This window comes from Falco naumanni, chromosome 5 (genome assembly GCF_017639655.2).
Source record: "Falco naumanni isolate bFalNau1 chromosome 5, bFalNau1.pat, whole genome shotgun sequence".
Taxonomy (NCBI): Eukaryota; Metazoa; Chordata; class Aves; order Falconiformes; family Falconidae; genus Falco; species Falco naumanni.
In genome coordinates this window covers 29,350,363-29,366,337 of record NC_054058.1, presented here as the reverse complement: position 1 = coordinate 29,366,337, position 15,975 = coordinate 29,350,363, and the positions used below count along the sequence as shown (strand labels likewise).

The 15,975-nt window shown below is 45.7% G+C and overlaps 1 protein-coding gene across 5 annotated transcripts in view; it reads left to right on the top strand.

Annotated features, from left to right (window-relative positions):
• Positions 1–5,463: 5,463 nt before the first annotated feature.
• KIAA1549 (KIAA1549 ortholog) overlaps positions 5,464–15,975 on the top strand; it is a 152,900-nt gene continuing 142,388 nt past the window's right edge. For all 5 annotated transcript variants that reach the window (XR_005828051.1, XR_005828050.1, XM_040595553.1 and 2 more), the window contains exon 1: positions 5,464–6,122. Coding sequence is in view for 3 of the 5 variants with exons in the window: in XM_040595553.1 (XP_040451487.1) it covers positions 5,894–6,122 (229 nt within the window). In the remaining 2 variants the exon portion in view is untranslated. The remainder of the gene's footprint in view (positions 6,123–15,975) is intronic.

The window sequence follows — 15,975 nt, the reverse complement described above, 5'->3', positions numbered from 1 at the left end:
TGTACTGATCTGTAAATGTTTTTTCTTTTTTATATCACATACCATGTGACTTTCCATAGCACACAGCTTTGCAGAGAGTAAAAGAAAAACTACAATGAAAAAAAGCACTCTCTGCTCCCTTAGACACAAATGTTGGTAAGGAACTAGATGTCTGAGAGCGCTGGGAATAGCCAAATGAACTGGCTGAAGGTCTTCACAAAGCCAAGCTAGAACACTGTCCTCAACATTTTTTCAACAGGCAGTTCAGAAAATTGGAAACATTCACAAAACCCTGTTTTTTTACAAACTTCATCAATAGCAGAAGAGCAGGATATATAAAGCTCTGTTGTTTTTTAACACAAATACTGTTACTAAAGGAAAATATATCCACGGCAGTTCCGGTTGCTAAGTCCCAAACCAGTAAAAACTGAAAGTTAAATTACTGAGCAGTTGTCTGGTTCCATTGGAAAGAATGTTGATGGTCTCTGATCCACTGTAGTGTCTCTGAACCAGGGTTTGGATGCACAATTTTGAGAAACAGGTTTCCAGATTTGGGTATTACATCTGCTATGAAAAGCAAGATGATTGGAAAGTACTTCCAGGCTGGTAAGAGGGTCTAATTTCATACCTTCTCTTCCAGCAAAACCTGGGCAACAAGAAGAAGTGAGCACTTCCATGAAGAGTCTTCTGAGGACAGTCTTGTTTCTGTCATTGCAGTGCGGGTGCGCATTTCCACTGCTGAGGTTGCAGCTTCCAAATGTCCCTCTCTGTGTGTTCGCTTGTGAGGTTCCTATCCAAAATGTTGTGAGGTTGTTTTTTTTTTTTTTCCCTCCTTATGTCCTTGTGCTGGTTTTGGCTAGGATAGAGTTAGTTTTCTTCATAGTAGCTAGTATGGGGCTATATTTTGGATTTGTTCTTAAAACAGTGTTGATAATACAGAAATGTTATTACTGTGAGCAGTGCTTACAGAGAGCCAAGGTCTTTTCTGCATCTCACCCCACCCCACCAGTGAGCAGGCTGGGGTGCACAAGAAGTTGAGAAGGGACACAGCCGGGACAGCTGACCCCAACTGATCAAAGGGATATTCCATACCATATGACAACATGCTCAGCATATACAGCTGGGGCAAGAAGGAAAGGGGGGACGTTTGGCATTATGGTGTTTTGTCTTCCTAAGTAACCCTTACACATGATGGAGCCCTGCTGAACACTGGCCTGCCGATGGGAAGTGGTGAATTAATTCCTTGTTTTGCTTTGCTTGCACATGTGGCTTTTGCTTTACCTATTAAACTGTCTTTATCTCAACCCATGAGTTTTTTCACTTTTACTCTTCTGATTCTCTAACCCATGCCACTGTGGGGGGAGTGAGCGAGCAGCTGTGTGGTGCTTAGTTGCTGGCTGGGGTTAAACCACGACAGTCCTTCACAAAACAAACTCTCTGTTTCCAGGTGAAGCCTGTCATCATTAATCTAATCATACAATGCACAGCCTTTGATTTTTTTGCATCCTCAGCCTTGCCCCAGTGATAAATCAAAGTAGCTGTCACTGTAGTGGAAAGCTCAGTAATGTCAAAAACTTCCTGGTGTATATGCAATGGGAAGTCATTCAGCAGTAAGTAAATAATCCTTGCAAGTTATACTGTTAGAAGAATTACTTCTACTTTCCCCTTAATCAGGATGTCTAATGTCTTGCTCCATACAACCAAGGACCACAGCAAGGTACCATAGGGAAAAGAATTTCTCACCTTCCAGCCCAGTTACTTCTTGTGATGAATGCATTTGCAAGTTGCAGAGTAAAACTTCGTTAAAATTACAGCTAGTTTCACTTTGTGAGTTTGTAAGTGACAATGTAGGAAAGCCTGTGAAAACCACAGATTCCAAGATTTCTGGCCTATGTTAATGTCCTAGCAGAATTTGCCACGTTTTTTCAGATTTCTGTTTTGGTGGAATTTGAAGTCTTCTATAGAACTTCGTTTGTTGGGTTTTTTGAATATCGTTATTGTAAATAATTGTTATTCTTGACTTAAGATACTTGTTAGAAGAATCTAAAGTGGTTTGGGTTTTTTTCTGTTCTAAAAGGAAACACAGCCTCCACCACAAATCTCATCATGTCACCCCTTCAAGGGATATCTGAGTGAAATTCTTCCTGGTTATTCCCTAGCAGCTTTTATGTGTGCATCTGCAATAGGTGCAAAGGACCAGAGACAGAGAAGGTAGTGAGGATGCACTGACACAGCCTAAAGAAGTCCTGAGGAAAGCATAGAGAAAAGTACAGGCTGAGACATGCCTGGAGCTGTAACCAAAAAAATAAAAATAAAAATAGTCCTTGGTTACAATTCCCGCTATTCAGAGGAAAATAGGATTTTCTGGTAGATGAAGAGAAATATACTGAAGAAATAGCTGAAGGCTACCTAAAGGAAAGATGGAGAAAACCCCTGGAGTTGGTCTTAAAATTGTTGAGTGTCAGCTACCACAAAGATGCCAAATTCATAATGGGTAACTCCTGCCCTGGTTCATCAAGACAAATGGGTGAAGTAAATGTCAATCACGTTGTCACATACACAAGGTTTTTCCAGGAAAGAGGGGGACTAAGAGGACTGCAAAATAGATCAGAGGAACTAAACAACAGTGCAAGATACTAAAGTTAATGCAATCACTAAGTGGAGTAGGAGCTACAACTGCAAAAGCATCTCCCTGAAGTATGGCTCCAGTGAAAGAGGAGGCTAAGCAGGACAGAGGATCATAGGTAACTGGTGAAATTCCTCCACATGTTCTGGGAAACAGCAGACCAAAACAGAGGGTGAACTGCAGCAGAACAGGTAGCTGCCTCACAGCTCCTCTTTCAATGCCATTTGTTATTTAACAATGGGAATTTAATTTGGAGGTATCTGGTGGAACATGTGAAATTGCAAGAGAATAGAGAATATGCAATCAAATGTGACAGTTCTTAAATTAGCTCAGGAAGCAGGGAAATAACATAAATACTAGTTCGGTCTCAACAGACACAGAAACTGGGGAACGTGAACCCAAACACAAGATAGGAAGATTATTTTTTGTGAACTGAACTCTGGGAACTGGAGCAGGAAATCGTGTTAGCTGAGACAGTGAATGGGTTAGTGGCTGCAGCGGATTTCATCATGGATAACATCTCAGAAATGTGAGACAAGTTGTCTCACACTTTAGTCTGGGAAGTCACCTTTGGATCGTGGTGAAACAAATTATCTACAGGCAACCTGAAATGTACTACTGGCAGCCTTACGTGCTTTGTTACTATAGGCACTGTTAGGACAAAGATGTGGTTAGCTTTCAGTGAAGGAGGTGATACGCAGCGTCTGAAATGTGTTTTGAAATTAAGTCTTAACTGGCAAAGCTCGCACTGAATCTGAAGCAGAGGTGGATTCCTGTTCCCTTACTGAGTACTTCTGAAGGCTAGCTTATTCAAAGGAAAAATGCATTTCGCAACCAGGGAGTATGTAATTGCACAGTCCAGTGCCAAACATGGGTGCGCATCGCTGCCTACAATGAAGGCATATTGGAATGAAGTGGGGATTTTAGGCTTTTGGTGGCTATTGCTCAGCCTGCACTGCAGATCTGCAAAAGGGTTTGGGAAGGACAAGAGAAACAGAGAGATGGCAGCAAGGAAACACCTGACATGGCACGTATCCACAAATGGTGGGTACATAGTTTAAAAAAAGCTAAAGAGTGCTCTTCTGAGCTAAGCTGTTTTCAGGGGACTGGCAACCAGGAAAAATAATTAGAATTAGCTGTTTGATTCCTAATAGGTTCTGGGAAACAGAAATCTCCATTTTTTTGGTAAATAAAGAAGTAATACCAAAGACATACTTCTTTCAGCAATTTAACAGAAACAATCCCCAGGCCCTGATTTTATTTTTTTTTTTTATTATTTGCCTGGGTTAAAGAAAAAAAACACCAAACAGGTGGGTGTTATGAAAGTTCTTACACATTCAGTTTTTGTTAGATTTTTCAAAAACTATAGGGTTTTTTTTTGTCCCACTGTGGTCTTCTTTTTTGCAATGTTTAACGTATTTGCACGGGATGTTATAGCTTAGATTTTTAGTTTCATTTTAAGATATAGGTTGTAATCACTCATGAAATTTTCTGTGAAACATCTCTCTACTGTACAAAATGAAAGAAAATTATATTGTACTGACTGAGACTTTTAGAATGAAAGTATAGGTCTTGTGCTAGAAGACCTAAAGTACTCATCACAGTGATTGCCTTTGATACCTTGTCAAAAACAGGGACATTTGTGGACTTTTTGACCCTGAAAACATCTAACCTAAAACCAGCAGGTTTTTCAATTTCACGCCCTGCCCTTAATCACTGTGTTTATGTTGAGCCACATCTTCATCTGATGTAGTCTGGCTGATTTCAGCTTTGCTTATTTACATTACCAAGGATCTGCCATGCATTATTTTCTCCGCTGTCTGTGTGGTATTATGTTGTGAGGTCTGCTGTGTGATGTCCAGTAAACCTTATAGGTATTACTTTATTTCTGTGTCAGCAAAATGACTCCTTCACTCCTTCTGTCCTTCTCCAGGAGCAAGGTCTATCTGTTGTGACCGATATGTGCCGGGAACAGGGTTGGGAAGTCCCCTGATGTTCCCAGTTAACCTGTTCTATTGCGAGTGCAGCTGAAAACTAGGTGATCCCAGCTCTGCTTCCCGAAGGGACCTCCCCCAGCTGTCGCCTGTGCTCCTCGGTGGCTGCCCCACTCATCCGTACTCTTGAGGAGAGCCGGTCTCGGGAGGAGCCCCGTGGTGAAAGCCCCCCGCTCCCCCCAGTCTTTGTGCCCGCTGTCCCCTAGAGCAACACGAACGCTGCGTGGATGCCCCGTAGCTATGCCCTCATCCTCGCGCCCTCTCCTTCTCCGTTGGGGCATTTTACTATTGTTTCAGCCCTCAAAACTCGGCGCACCGCCTGTGGGAAGTGAGGGCCCGTCCCTGGGCACCACACGGCCCGGCCAGCGGACTGAAGGACGGGACCACCGCCCACCCGGCCTCCCTCCGCTATGGGGGAGCACAGCCAGGGAACACAGTCGCCCCACGCAAACCAGCAGTAGGCCCTGGGGCCGCGCCGCTGACGGGGCAGTTACCGGGAGCCACCGGGAACGCCAGCGGGCCACACCGCGGCCCACCGGCCCTCAGGGGGGCGGCCTTGGGGCGGCACCGCCCCCGCCCCTTCCCGCGCTGCGCTTGCAGCGGGGCGAGGCACGGCCACGCGACCGGTCAACGGGGAGGCGGCCGGCGCCGCGCGGTCGGTGGGCGGGGCAGCGGGGCCTCGCGGGCTGGCCGCGGGCGGGGGCGGGGCCTTGCTGGCACCGCTCCGCCCCGTCCCGTCCCTCACACCTCCCCCCGGGGAGCGGGGCGGGGGCGGGGGGGGGAGGAGCCAAGGCCCCCGCCCCCGCCCGCGCGCGGCGGAGGGGGCGGGGCGCGCGCGCCCCCGCGCAGACGCGGACGGCGGGGCGCGCGCAGGTGGCGGCCGGCCCCGCTGCGCTCGCCGCTGCCGCGGGCCGGCCTCCGCTGGGGTTAGCGCGTCGCCGGCGGGGAGGGGGCGAGAGAGCGCCGGGCGGCCGGGCAGGGGCTGCAGCCGCCTCCACGTGAAGGGCCGTGGCCTCCCGGGCGAGCGCCGCGGCCGGCCGAGGAGCCTAGCTGCCCCGCAGCGCGGGGGCTTCCCCCGCCTCCCCGCCCGGGGGCCGAGCCCAGCCCAGCCGCCCGCGGGCGCTGCGGGACGCCGCTGCCCCCCTCTTGCCCCGCTCCCGCCCGCTCCCGCCGCTTCTGGGAGGCGGCTGGCGTCGCGGCGCTGCCCCCGTGAATACTTCTCACGGGGTGGGCGTGGGGAGGGGGTGCTGCGGCGGCCTCCCGCTCCCGGGTGTCCCAGCCCCGCCGGCGGTGGATGCGCCCGGGGGGAACCGCCAAGCCCGCCCAGCCCTTTCAGCCCGGGGGGGGGGACGCGGGGCGCCGCGATGACCTGACGCCGGGCCGCGCCGTGCCGTGCCGTGCCATGGAGGGGATGACACGCTTCGTAGTGGCCTCGGCGGCCGCGGCGCGGTGGCGGCCGGCGCTGCCCGCCCTGCTGCCGCTGCTGCTCGCCGTGCCGGCGCTGCGGGGCTCGCCTGCCGCAGGTAAGGGAACAAAGGGGGCCCGCGGGGCCGGCCGGGCCGCGGCAGGTGTGCCGGGCCCGGGCCGTGCCGCCGGGGGGGGTGGGGGTGTCGGCGGCCGCTGCCGAGGGCGGCCGTCCCCGCGCGCGGGTGTCCGTTAGCGGGCGCGTGCGGGGGGAGGCAGCGCCGGTAACAATGCGGCGGAGCCCGCCGGCGGGCGGGAGTGCGGGCGGGGGCCGCCTCTGCGCGCGGCGCTGCCGGGGAGCTCGGCCAGAAACGCGCGCATTGTTCGCGCTGCCGTGGGGCCGCGGGCAGCCCCGCCGCGGGGGGCAGGGGCGGCTGAGACCCGTGCCGGGGGCGCGGAGAGGGTCGGCGTGGCATGGGGTGTTGGTGGCAGCCCTGTCCCGGCCCTCTCGGGGGACCCGGTGCTTCGGGCGTGTGGGATGTCCCGTGCGAGCTGTGGTCCCAGCGCCCGCTCCCCTCCCCGGGGTGCCCGAGGCGCTTGGGGGTGCCGCCTGTCGGGCCGTGGTGGTGGCATCTGCGGGGTGCAGGACAGCCGGGTCCTCTTTCGCCTTTCAAGTTGGGGGAGCATCATAGCCCCTCGGAAGGTTCAGTGCTGCTTTCCAAGCACAGCCGTGGCATGACCTGCGCGTGGAGGGAGCTGCTCCGGCTTCAGGGGTTGGTGCAGTCAGTAGGTGTTTCAAAAGAACCAGTAATCGGTGACCCCCTTTTTTTCTCTTCTTTTCTCTAGTGGCTCTAGACATCAAAATTGGTCTGTAGTTAAGCAGACAGTTTAATCACAAAGGTGTCTATTTGATTCTGCTCCCCCATAGCTTCTTGGTTCATCTTGTAATACTTTTTCTACAAAAATGCAACAGCTACCATTTTATAGAAAGGGACAGTTTTGTTGTGACTATAGGTTTTCTTTTTGGTAGATAACAGGTGTAAAGTAATGCAGTTTTTATCAACATCAGGAAGTTGTTGATAAGTGGTAAGAACCTGCATTAATCTGTTTCGTGAAGTGGACCAAGTAGTGTTGATTCTGTTATTTAAACAGGAGAACTGTGGTGATTGTTGCTGGGAGCTTAAGAAGCCTTGATGTTACAAAACATGCTTATCTTTTAAATAATACTTTATTTCCACTCCAGAAACTAGTTTGTGGTTTGGTGGTGACTGGTTAGCTTTTCGGGGAAGTTACGCTCTGCTCCAGCTCCCTTTGTAGCCAACAAGAGATGGGTTTCCAGCCTATGTATAAGTTAATAACTTCTAGTAAGCTTCAGAGATTCTTCTTCTTAAACACAACAGGCTTTGCATATAAATAGGAGAAAACAAAGCAGTAGGTTTGTAAGTTGGAGATCTGCTTCAGGTTTTTGACCCTTTGAGGTTAATAGAATAGCTGGCTCTTTCTAGATTTTCATAGTAAGTCAGTAAAGGCTTTCATGTAATTGTATGTCTGATACTTAGTAGTTCTTAATTAAACATTGCTGTGAATTTTGTAAACTTTTGTGTGATTTCTGTGCATTCTTGTATAACTTAAAAACAGCAGTAGAAGTATTATGTAACTTAGGCAGTGTTTGGGCTGCTGGAAGAGAGCACTTAAGAGACAACAGATCTTGCCCAAAGCAATGCTTTCCTGCTCAGTCTAAGGCAGGAGCCTTCCAGCTGTTTTAATTTGCGAGTCCTCTACATTTTGTCTTTCCACTGGGCATGTGAATCATGTACAATGAACTTTAGCATACTAAGAGCAGACTTGCTCTTCAGAAGATGCTCTTCTTAGACCTCTCAGAAATGGTCCATTGATCGCAGAGATTTAAAGACTGCAGGTTGCACAGAACAAAATTACATTCCTCTTCAGTTAAGGTGAAATGCTTTATTAAAAAGCATGTCAGGAATCAAATTTCTCAGTCTTGGGGCCCATAAGTTTAAAAAAAAATTAGGACACAGCCTTTATCCTAGTATTTTCTTTAGCCTTGAAATGTTTTGAATCTCCAATGGGTAGTGTGGAACAGAAGAGATGTGTACTGGTCATATGCAGTAGGCTTGGATGACATCCACTTAATTGCTCAACAGATTTACAGCTCCCCGAGTATCTGTCCTGGGTGCAAGTCATTTGCTTTTCAGTGCCATTTGGTCTTGACCAGTTTAGGAATAGCAAGAGCGTACAGTAACTGTGGAACGGCTGTTAGAGCTACTTGCTTGCAGTTGAAATAGCAAAGTGGATGTCGGTACTTAAGAAAATCGAGTAGTAAATCAACGTGGGTTTTGGAATGCTTGATCCAGATCCCACTGAAGTCACATGTTGCTGAATCAGGGCTTCATCTTCCACAATTAAGCAGATGCTGAACTCTTAGTATGTGGATAGGCTACTAGTGTGCTAAAGGTAGGTATGTGTTTGAGCACCTCTGTGGACTAGGGCTTTGGTCTGTCTTCATGAATATCTTACTGCTCAGCCCAGGCTGTGTTTCTGCTTTGGCTTCCTTGCACAATCTGTGCAACTTCTGCGCTCACAATCAGGAGGATTTATCTTGCTGTGCTGTTTTCGTGGGAGAGGAGAGCATTGTGCCGGACTTGGGAGGAGTCTGTAGTGAATCTCCTCAGACTCAAGGACCGAAGACAAGTTGTGGAGGTCAGGCAAGGAATCAGATGTAGCTGCCTTATGGACAGTTGCAGGATATTGTTTATTCAACTTAATTGCGTGAGCGTGTTACAGACACTTGAGTTGGCATCGTGTCTCTTGTGGCCAGTTCAGCTTGTCAAGCTTGCTTCCAGTTCATTTCCACAGAAGACCCATATGCTTGAAGGATTCCATTTAAGACTGCTTTCTATGCTGTGCTTGCTTTATTTATGTCAGCCTCATGTCTACAAGCTACAGTTCTAGTCTTGCCAGAGGAAATGTGCTGTTTGTTTGCATGCTCTTTCAAGAAGTTAGAATGCTAAACAAGCTAGTGGACAGTGCAGCTTTTGATTCAGTTGTGTCTGTTTTGTGGATGACATTTGTTTTCTGTGAAGCAAGGTCTTAGATTTCTCAGGGCTGGGACTTGAAATATAGCATGCCTTTAACAAAGTAGGCTTTAACAGCTTTGACCTACCTTGGGTAATAGGTGTCAGGCACTGGACACATTAAAGAGCAGTGATTCTTGCAGCAGTACAAATCTTTTCCAAGAGGTCTTGCAAAGCTGATGATTGTGGTAAATGGCAGGCTCTGACAACCCAGTTCTCAGATCAGAAATGTGTGAGTTGCTTGGGAGAGAGGTGAAGCAGAATAGACTTCTTAATAATACAGTCTCACTTCAGCTGTGGGAGACATGGCTTTCCTTCATTTGAAAGTAAATCTGTTTGTGGCTGATGTCCTAAGCTACCAGTGAGCCTGCAGACTTGTCCATTGTGGTGTACAGTATGAATAACACTAATTGCATAAGAGTTATTGTGAATGATGTCCTAAACTACCAGTGAGTCTCCAGCCTGGTCCATTGTGACATACAGTATGAATAACACTAATTGCGTAAGAATTATTATGGATGATGTCCTTAACTACTAGTGTGTCTCCAGCCTGGCCCGTTGTGGCACACAGCATGAATAACACTGGTTGCATAAGAGTTATTAAATTGTGTGTTGTGGGAACCTATGTGTAAGTAAAAAGCCATAAGGAAATAGCACAAGTTATCTTTTAAATTTTGTGTTGGAACCCCAAAGTTGAGTCAAATGGTACACTAAATGAACAATGCAGACTTACTTTCTTTTTTGGCTCATGTGTAAGAACCACATTTTCATGCGGTCCTCATCAGTGTGGCCAGTTTTCAGTCTGGAGTTACATGATATGATGTCTCTTTTTATTCCTATAAAAGTCATATATTTCCATGCTTTTCCTTAGTGGTTGTTAAACACACATGAGCTCAATAACAAATTTGATTGACACTCCCTATATGTGCTGTGTTTTCAGCTCTTGATGTTATTGGAGACAGCTGTTTTGGAAGACTAAGCAAAAATCTTCCATAAGAGCAGTGGATTAATGGTGTCTTCTTCCTAATGCATGAGATGGGGAGGGGGTACAACTGACTATCAGTGCTCACATCATTGATTACATCAATGTAATTAATTGCATGTAAAATGCACAGAATAAATACTGGAAAAGGGTAGACTGCTCTGATTGTGCTAGCTCTTACTAAAGATGTAAGATGTTATAAGATGCTGTAAGAAATATTACTGCTTTGCAGTGGACTTGAGAATAAACTATTTATTAAAATTCTATAAATTGTGCATTTTGCTGTGGGCTGAAGCTTTTTTTCTTTGCAAAATGCAAAATTGAAAGAGTTCAGCTTAATTCTGATGAGGCAAGAGGAAAACAATGGTTTCTGCTTTGAGTTCTGCCAGCTCCTTTTCTGAACAACTTTAATACCCTTATGCTTCGGAGCATGCAGTTAAACTTTGGCAGATTGCATCTGCTCTGAAGAGGATGTTTTCTCCACTGCTGCTTTGAAAGTTAATTTTTTTCAAAAGCTTGTAACAACTTGAATTTGGGCACACATGGCTGTGATAGAGGTGGTGCATTGTTCTGTCTGCTAAGACATTGATATAGCCTGTTCTTGTGGAACGCACCTACCTGTTAACACTTACCAGGGGCTGTATGTGCCACAGGGCAGACACACTAAGCATGCCTCCCATGGCCCAAAATGATGTGTGAAATACAGGGGATCAGACTTGCCTGTGAAAGTCTGTCTAAACTGCTCCAGAAGTGGGACTGGGTTGAGCTTTAGGACTAAAACCTGGCACCTGCCTGCCTTGTGTTTAAGGATCTGTCTGTGCTATGTAGTGGAGTGCTTTGCTTTCTTTAGGGGAACTGGCATCTGCAGTGTGGTGTGATGGTACTTGATTGCAGTAGGTCCAAGAGGGAAAATGGAGAGAAGGAGCCAGTGTGGGACAGTGATTTAGTTAAGCAGCAGGAGTAAGAGAAGGGTCTGTGATCTTTTCTGGTCACCGTTTTTGTCGTAGATGAGATGTGTGAGGAAACCTGGAAGTTGTAGGATAGGAAGAGACACATGGATTGCAATAGGGTTTATGAGATGAAAGTAACTGGGCTGGCAGGGCATGAGGACTAGGAGGCAAGACGTTAGGTCAGGAGTGGGAAATAGATCTGTGGAGGAGGGAAACTGCAATGCAGAAATTGATCCTAGAAAAAATAAGCAGTGCAGCCTGGTAGTAGGGTAAGCACACTGGGAAATGAAGGCGGACTTGGTTTAAAAACGGAAAATAAACCTCCAAAAAATAGTTTTGAAAGGAAGAGTCAGAAGTAGGGAAGATAAGGGACTGGGACAAGACTGGAAGAGATGTGGCTGAAAGCACTGAGCTTGGAATTTAGGAACAGGGAAGTCCGTGCCTGCTGTTCCGGGATTCTTTCTCCAGAATTTGGCACAGAATCTAGGGCTTCAGAGCGTTGGCCCTTTTCTCCTCTCAGCCAGGAGCATGATAATCTGCTGCTACTTCTCTTTGAACATTTCGTGAATGTGCATGTTTCAGCCTTGTAACAGAAGTGTTTTTTAGAGTTTGTTTTAAAAACTGGGGAATTTCTTCTACAGACGTTCTAGTGGCATATGAAGACTGCAGAGGCAAAAATCCACAAGCTGGAAATACTGACATTACAGTAATATGTATAATTTTAATCTACTTCTGTGCCTGTAAGTTATGGTACAGCTATACACACTTTGTGATCATGTGAATAATATATATGTAGATAGTATTTACAGCTATATAGGTGCCTGCACCTAAGTATCTGTACTTACACATACCTACATGCAGACAGGGTCTTCATGGCGTTCATGTACATAAATGATCTTGCGCTGTGAAGAAACGGGTGTTGGATAGCAAATGAAGTTATCTATAGGACTTGCTCCTTTTGAGCAGATGTTTTAAGGTGTGAAGTGAATGAGGTGAGGGACAGGGAAGTTTGAATAAAGATTTTGCTGTTAATGTAATTAAATGCTGACCTAGACAATTGAATTGTGTTGCTATTGCAGAATTTCAGTGATGTGAATTGCTTAAACCAAGCTTCCCACAGGTGGTCACTAGCTGTGTGTTCCTCATTTATTGGACGTGAGACCTCTGGGATCTGTCGCAGAAATGCTGAGTGCTTGCAGCTGCCAAAAGTCAAGGGGAGCTGTTCTTGAATAGATGTTGTGTCTGTAATTCTAAATACTCATTAATTTTGTTTCACACACAATAATGTTTCAAATTAGGCACTTAGAATTTGATCTTGTTTCTTAGTTTCACCATCTGTAAAATGTAATTTCTTAGATGTAATTCCTTGTTTGATTTTCAAAATAGTATGAAATGTTCAGATGCACTAAGTGAGCACAAAAGAAAAGTTCATTTGAAAGTCAGACTTTTGTCTTTAGAACAGTAAAGATTCAGTGGATGATAAGCCAGTTTACTGAACCTGAATCCACAGAATGGAAGTATAAGAAATAAACTGTGTAAGCAAATAAAAAATAACAGGTGGTGGTGTAATGGTGTGCATTTACATTATTAGGACTTTTTTAGTGAGATTTAGCTAGCCTTATAGATGGGAAAATATAGTATACTGTGTCAAAGTGTAGTAGGATTTAGTTTTATTTTTTTAAAAAAATCAAATTTTCATAACAAGAACTCATATTTGTGGTTGTTGATGTTTGTTGCTTGCTTTTCAATTTTAGCAGTTTCAGCCTACAACCCCTACCTGCTTGTTCTTCCTGTACAAACTGTTTTCTAGTCCTTTTAGTCCTCTTCCATTCTCTCCTTTGATTTAGAGAGGCTTCTCTTCTAATTAATTCCCTGTATAGAATTGGCTTTAGCCATCTGGTCAAGACAGCGTGTCTGGTTTTGTGGTTTGAAATAGAGGTAAGATGCTAAAATTCACCAGCAAGTAAGGGGAGGAGGAGGAGGGAATAATGCTGGAAACAGTAAAAGAAGGGTCAGAATATCCCTTTCAGTAAGGAATGTGCACGATGGTATCATACTGATGGGGCTGAAGACCTGCACAGCCATAGGGGTGGGGAATAGGCAGTGCAACAGTGCTGTGAAGAAGGATCTGGTATTCATCATGGATCACAAACAGTGTGGTTCAACAGGATCATGGGTAGTGCTGGATCTCATGAATACATAGGGTATGGTCTTTGGCATATCCTGTGTGGTAACTCATTCATTCTCTTTAGTGGCAGAAGAGAGCTCCAGCTGGAATGCTGTCTAGTATGGGACCTTGCCCTCTAAGGAAGAGACAGGCTACTGGAGACACTTCAGATCACAGAAATATTGGGGTTGCCTAATCTAGAACAAACCCCCAGGTGTACAGGACTTTATTCAGACATAAAAAGGATAAACACTAAGAGTAGGGTAATAAAGAGTTTTTTATGTTGAATAAGAAAAGAAGTAAAAGACTTGAATCACAGTGAATGAGACAGGTTTTCTGAGTGCTGAACAGTGGGGATAGGTAATGAAACCCCGAAATGCATGGTTTGGGGCAATGATATGATCTGTCACTGGAGTTGTAAGAACAGCTTGTATAATGATCTAACAGCAGTGGATTGCAGCAGTGATTCCACAGTGGTGTAAAAAGATGGGAGTAGATGTCCTCCTGAAATATTTTGCAATTCTGTTTTTGTGAGATTCTAAAATAAATCAGAACTTTGTTGAGCTGTTCAAGTGAAGAAGCAATCTGTGATTATATAGTTAAAAACTGTGTCAAAATGTTTATGCAGTGAAAAGTTGAATTGGGTATTTCATAGGTAGCTTTAGCAATGATAACTCCTATATTTTGAATGATTAATTTTTAGGCTCAACAGTTTTGTAAGGTTTCACAGAATATTTTGTAATCCTTGTTATAGTGACTTTATCCTTAGTAATAGCAGACAGGAGGAACACACTAGTTTTTCAAGTAAAGTCTTTGTGCAAGTTCAGTTTCTTAAGCATTTTATAATACTCCATAGATTATCACTGAGAGGATAGGTGCAAGTAAATGTGATTCTGCATGTCTTACCTTCATTCATCAACTGAGTTGTTAGCATTTGTATATCTAACAGGTGAGATGGAAAGAGGCAGTATTAGCGCTCAACACTTTTTGCTCATGCTATTTCTGTGAAATGTATACATGAGCAAGCTGGGAACTTTTTAATCTTGGCACAGAATTTAGGATTAATGCTTGCTCTTAGTGAAGAGAGAGGTGGTGGAAGGAAGAGGGCATACATGATGCAGTATGATTGGGAGACTGAGCAAATAAATAGCACTAGACCAAGTTTTCAGTTGCCTGTATTGTATGTATTGCTGGTCAATGCAGCACATGGGCCGGGGGTCTGTGTCAAAGGGAGAATGCAAAGCTGCTGTTCCTCAATAGCTAAGAGACAGTGGGTGCCCTGCCTGCTGACTAGCAAGCGGCTGTTTGCTGACTGGAGAGGCAGCCACTGGGAGAGCTTCATGGATGTCTCGGCCAGAGCTGTGTGCTTGCTGCCCTCCGCGCAGGTGCATGCGGTACTTCTCAGCTCTGCAGTAAGTGTGTCCTGACAAAGCTTTTCCAGACAGTTAGGACAGCAGGGAGCTGTCTTTGTGCCCTGCATCTGAAATCAGTTGGTATGGCAGGGTGAGAGAGTGGCAGGATAGAGGCTTTGGTGAGGATGATACTGAAATAAGGAACAGCAAAGGTTATGCTAGGGGCTGGGGTTACTGTAAGAGTGGGTGGAATTGGGAATATGGATTCGGGTATTGATGGTGGAAGGCTTAGCTGGGAAGTGCTATGGTAAGAGGAGGGCTGCTTCGTACTGGTAAATTGGAGGTTTTCATGGCTCCCCAATATATTTGACTTGAGCATCCTTGCTTTAGCGAGGGGTCCTCAAACTTTACAAACAGAGGGCTGGTGCGTGGATGAAGTGGCAGGCAGTCATCTGCGGCTGCTTGGTTTCCCCCCAACCCCTGGTGGGGGGGTTCTGTAAATACCGGGGGCTGGATTGATGACCCTGGGGGGCTGTATCTGGCCTGCGGGCCTTAGTTTGAGGACCCCTGCTTTAGAGCTTGCCTTAGAGCTATGCAGAAGAAACTGAGGCACTTCCATAGGGTGTTTTCTAAAGGAGTAGCTAGGTTCAGTAGAAAACTCCCAGGTGCCTGGTGGGATATATTTCAGAACTGTAAACACACCTGAAAATAAATGGTAACATAGGATGGGTAGACAATACAGGTAAAGATATTTTGTCTTAAGTGTTATCAATACAGTCTATAGATTTTGCGTTCAGCCTATTTTGTCTTAATTCACGCAATTTTGGATTGGATTTCCTATTGAATGTTTTCATCCTGAATAAGAAAATCAAACTGGTATGATTCCATAGATGAGAAGCATCTCCTTTTGTTTGTTCCCTGGCCAAATAGTACATGGAACTAGCTCATGGATACTCTCTAAGTAAAAGTTCTTTCCTCATTTAAAGGCAATGGGTTTATACTGCAGGGTGGTATAGGAAGTGTATATTCCCCTGTTGGGTGTGAACTTGATTAGATATTGAGCCCGTCTCACCTTTTTCTGTTGCCTGTAATTCTAAGTAAATTCCATCTCTGTATGCCAATTGCAGCGAGCACTGCTCAACCACAAAGCCATAATGATATAGTTAAGCATTATTTGGAGACAAAGCTCCAAGCATTTATGTAGCAAACCCCTCTGGGCTAATATCAGGTTACTTTTTGGATGGAAGCAAGGCTGTTATCAGCCACGCTGGATTCTGATTAGGTAACTTCTCCAGTGGGTGTCTGTATTTAAAACTGGAGCTACTGCTGAATTGGGACTAACTTGCATGATATATTGGAATATAATTTGTATGTCACAAAATCCTGATCTAGAGCAGAAGTCTGGTTTGAAGATGTTTTTAATTAA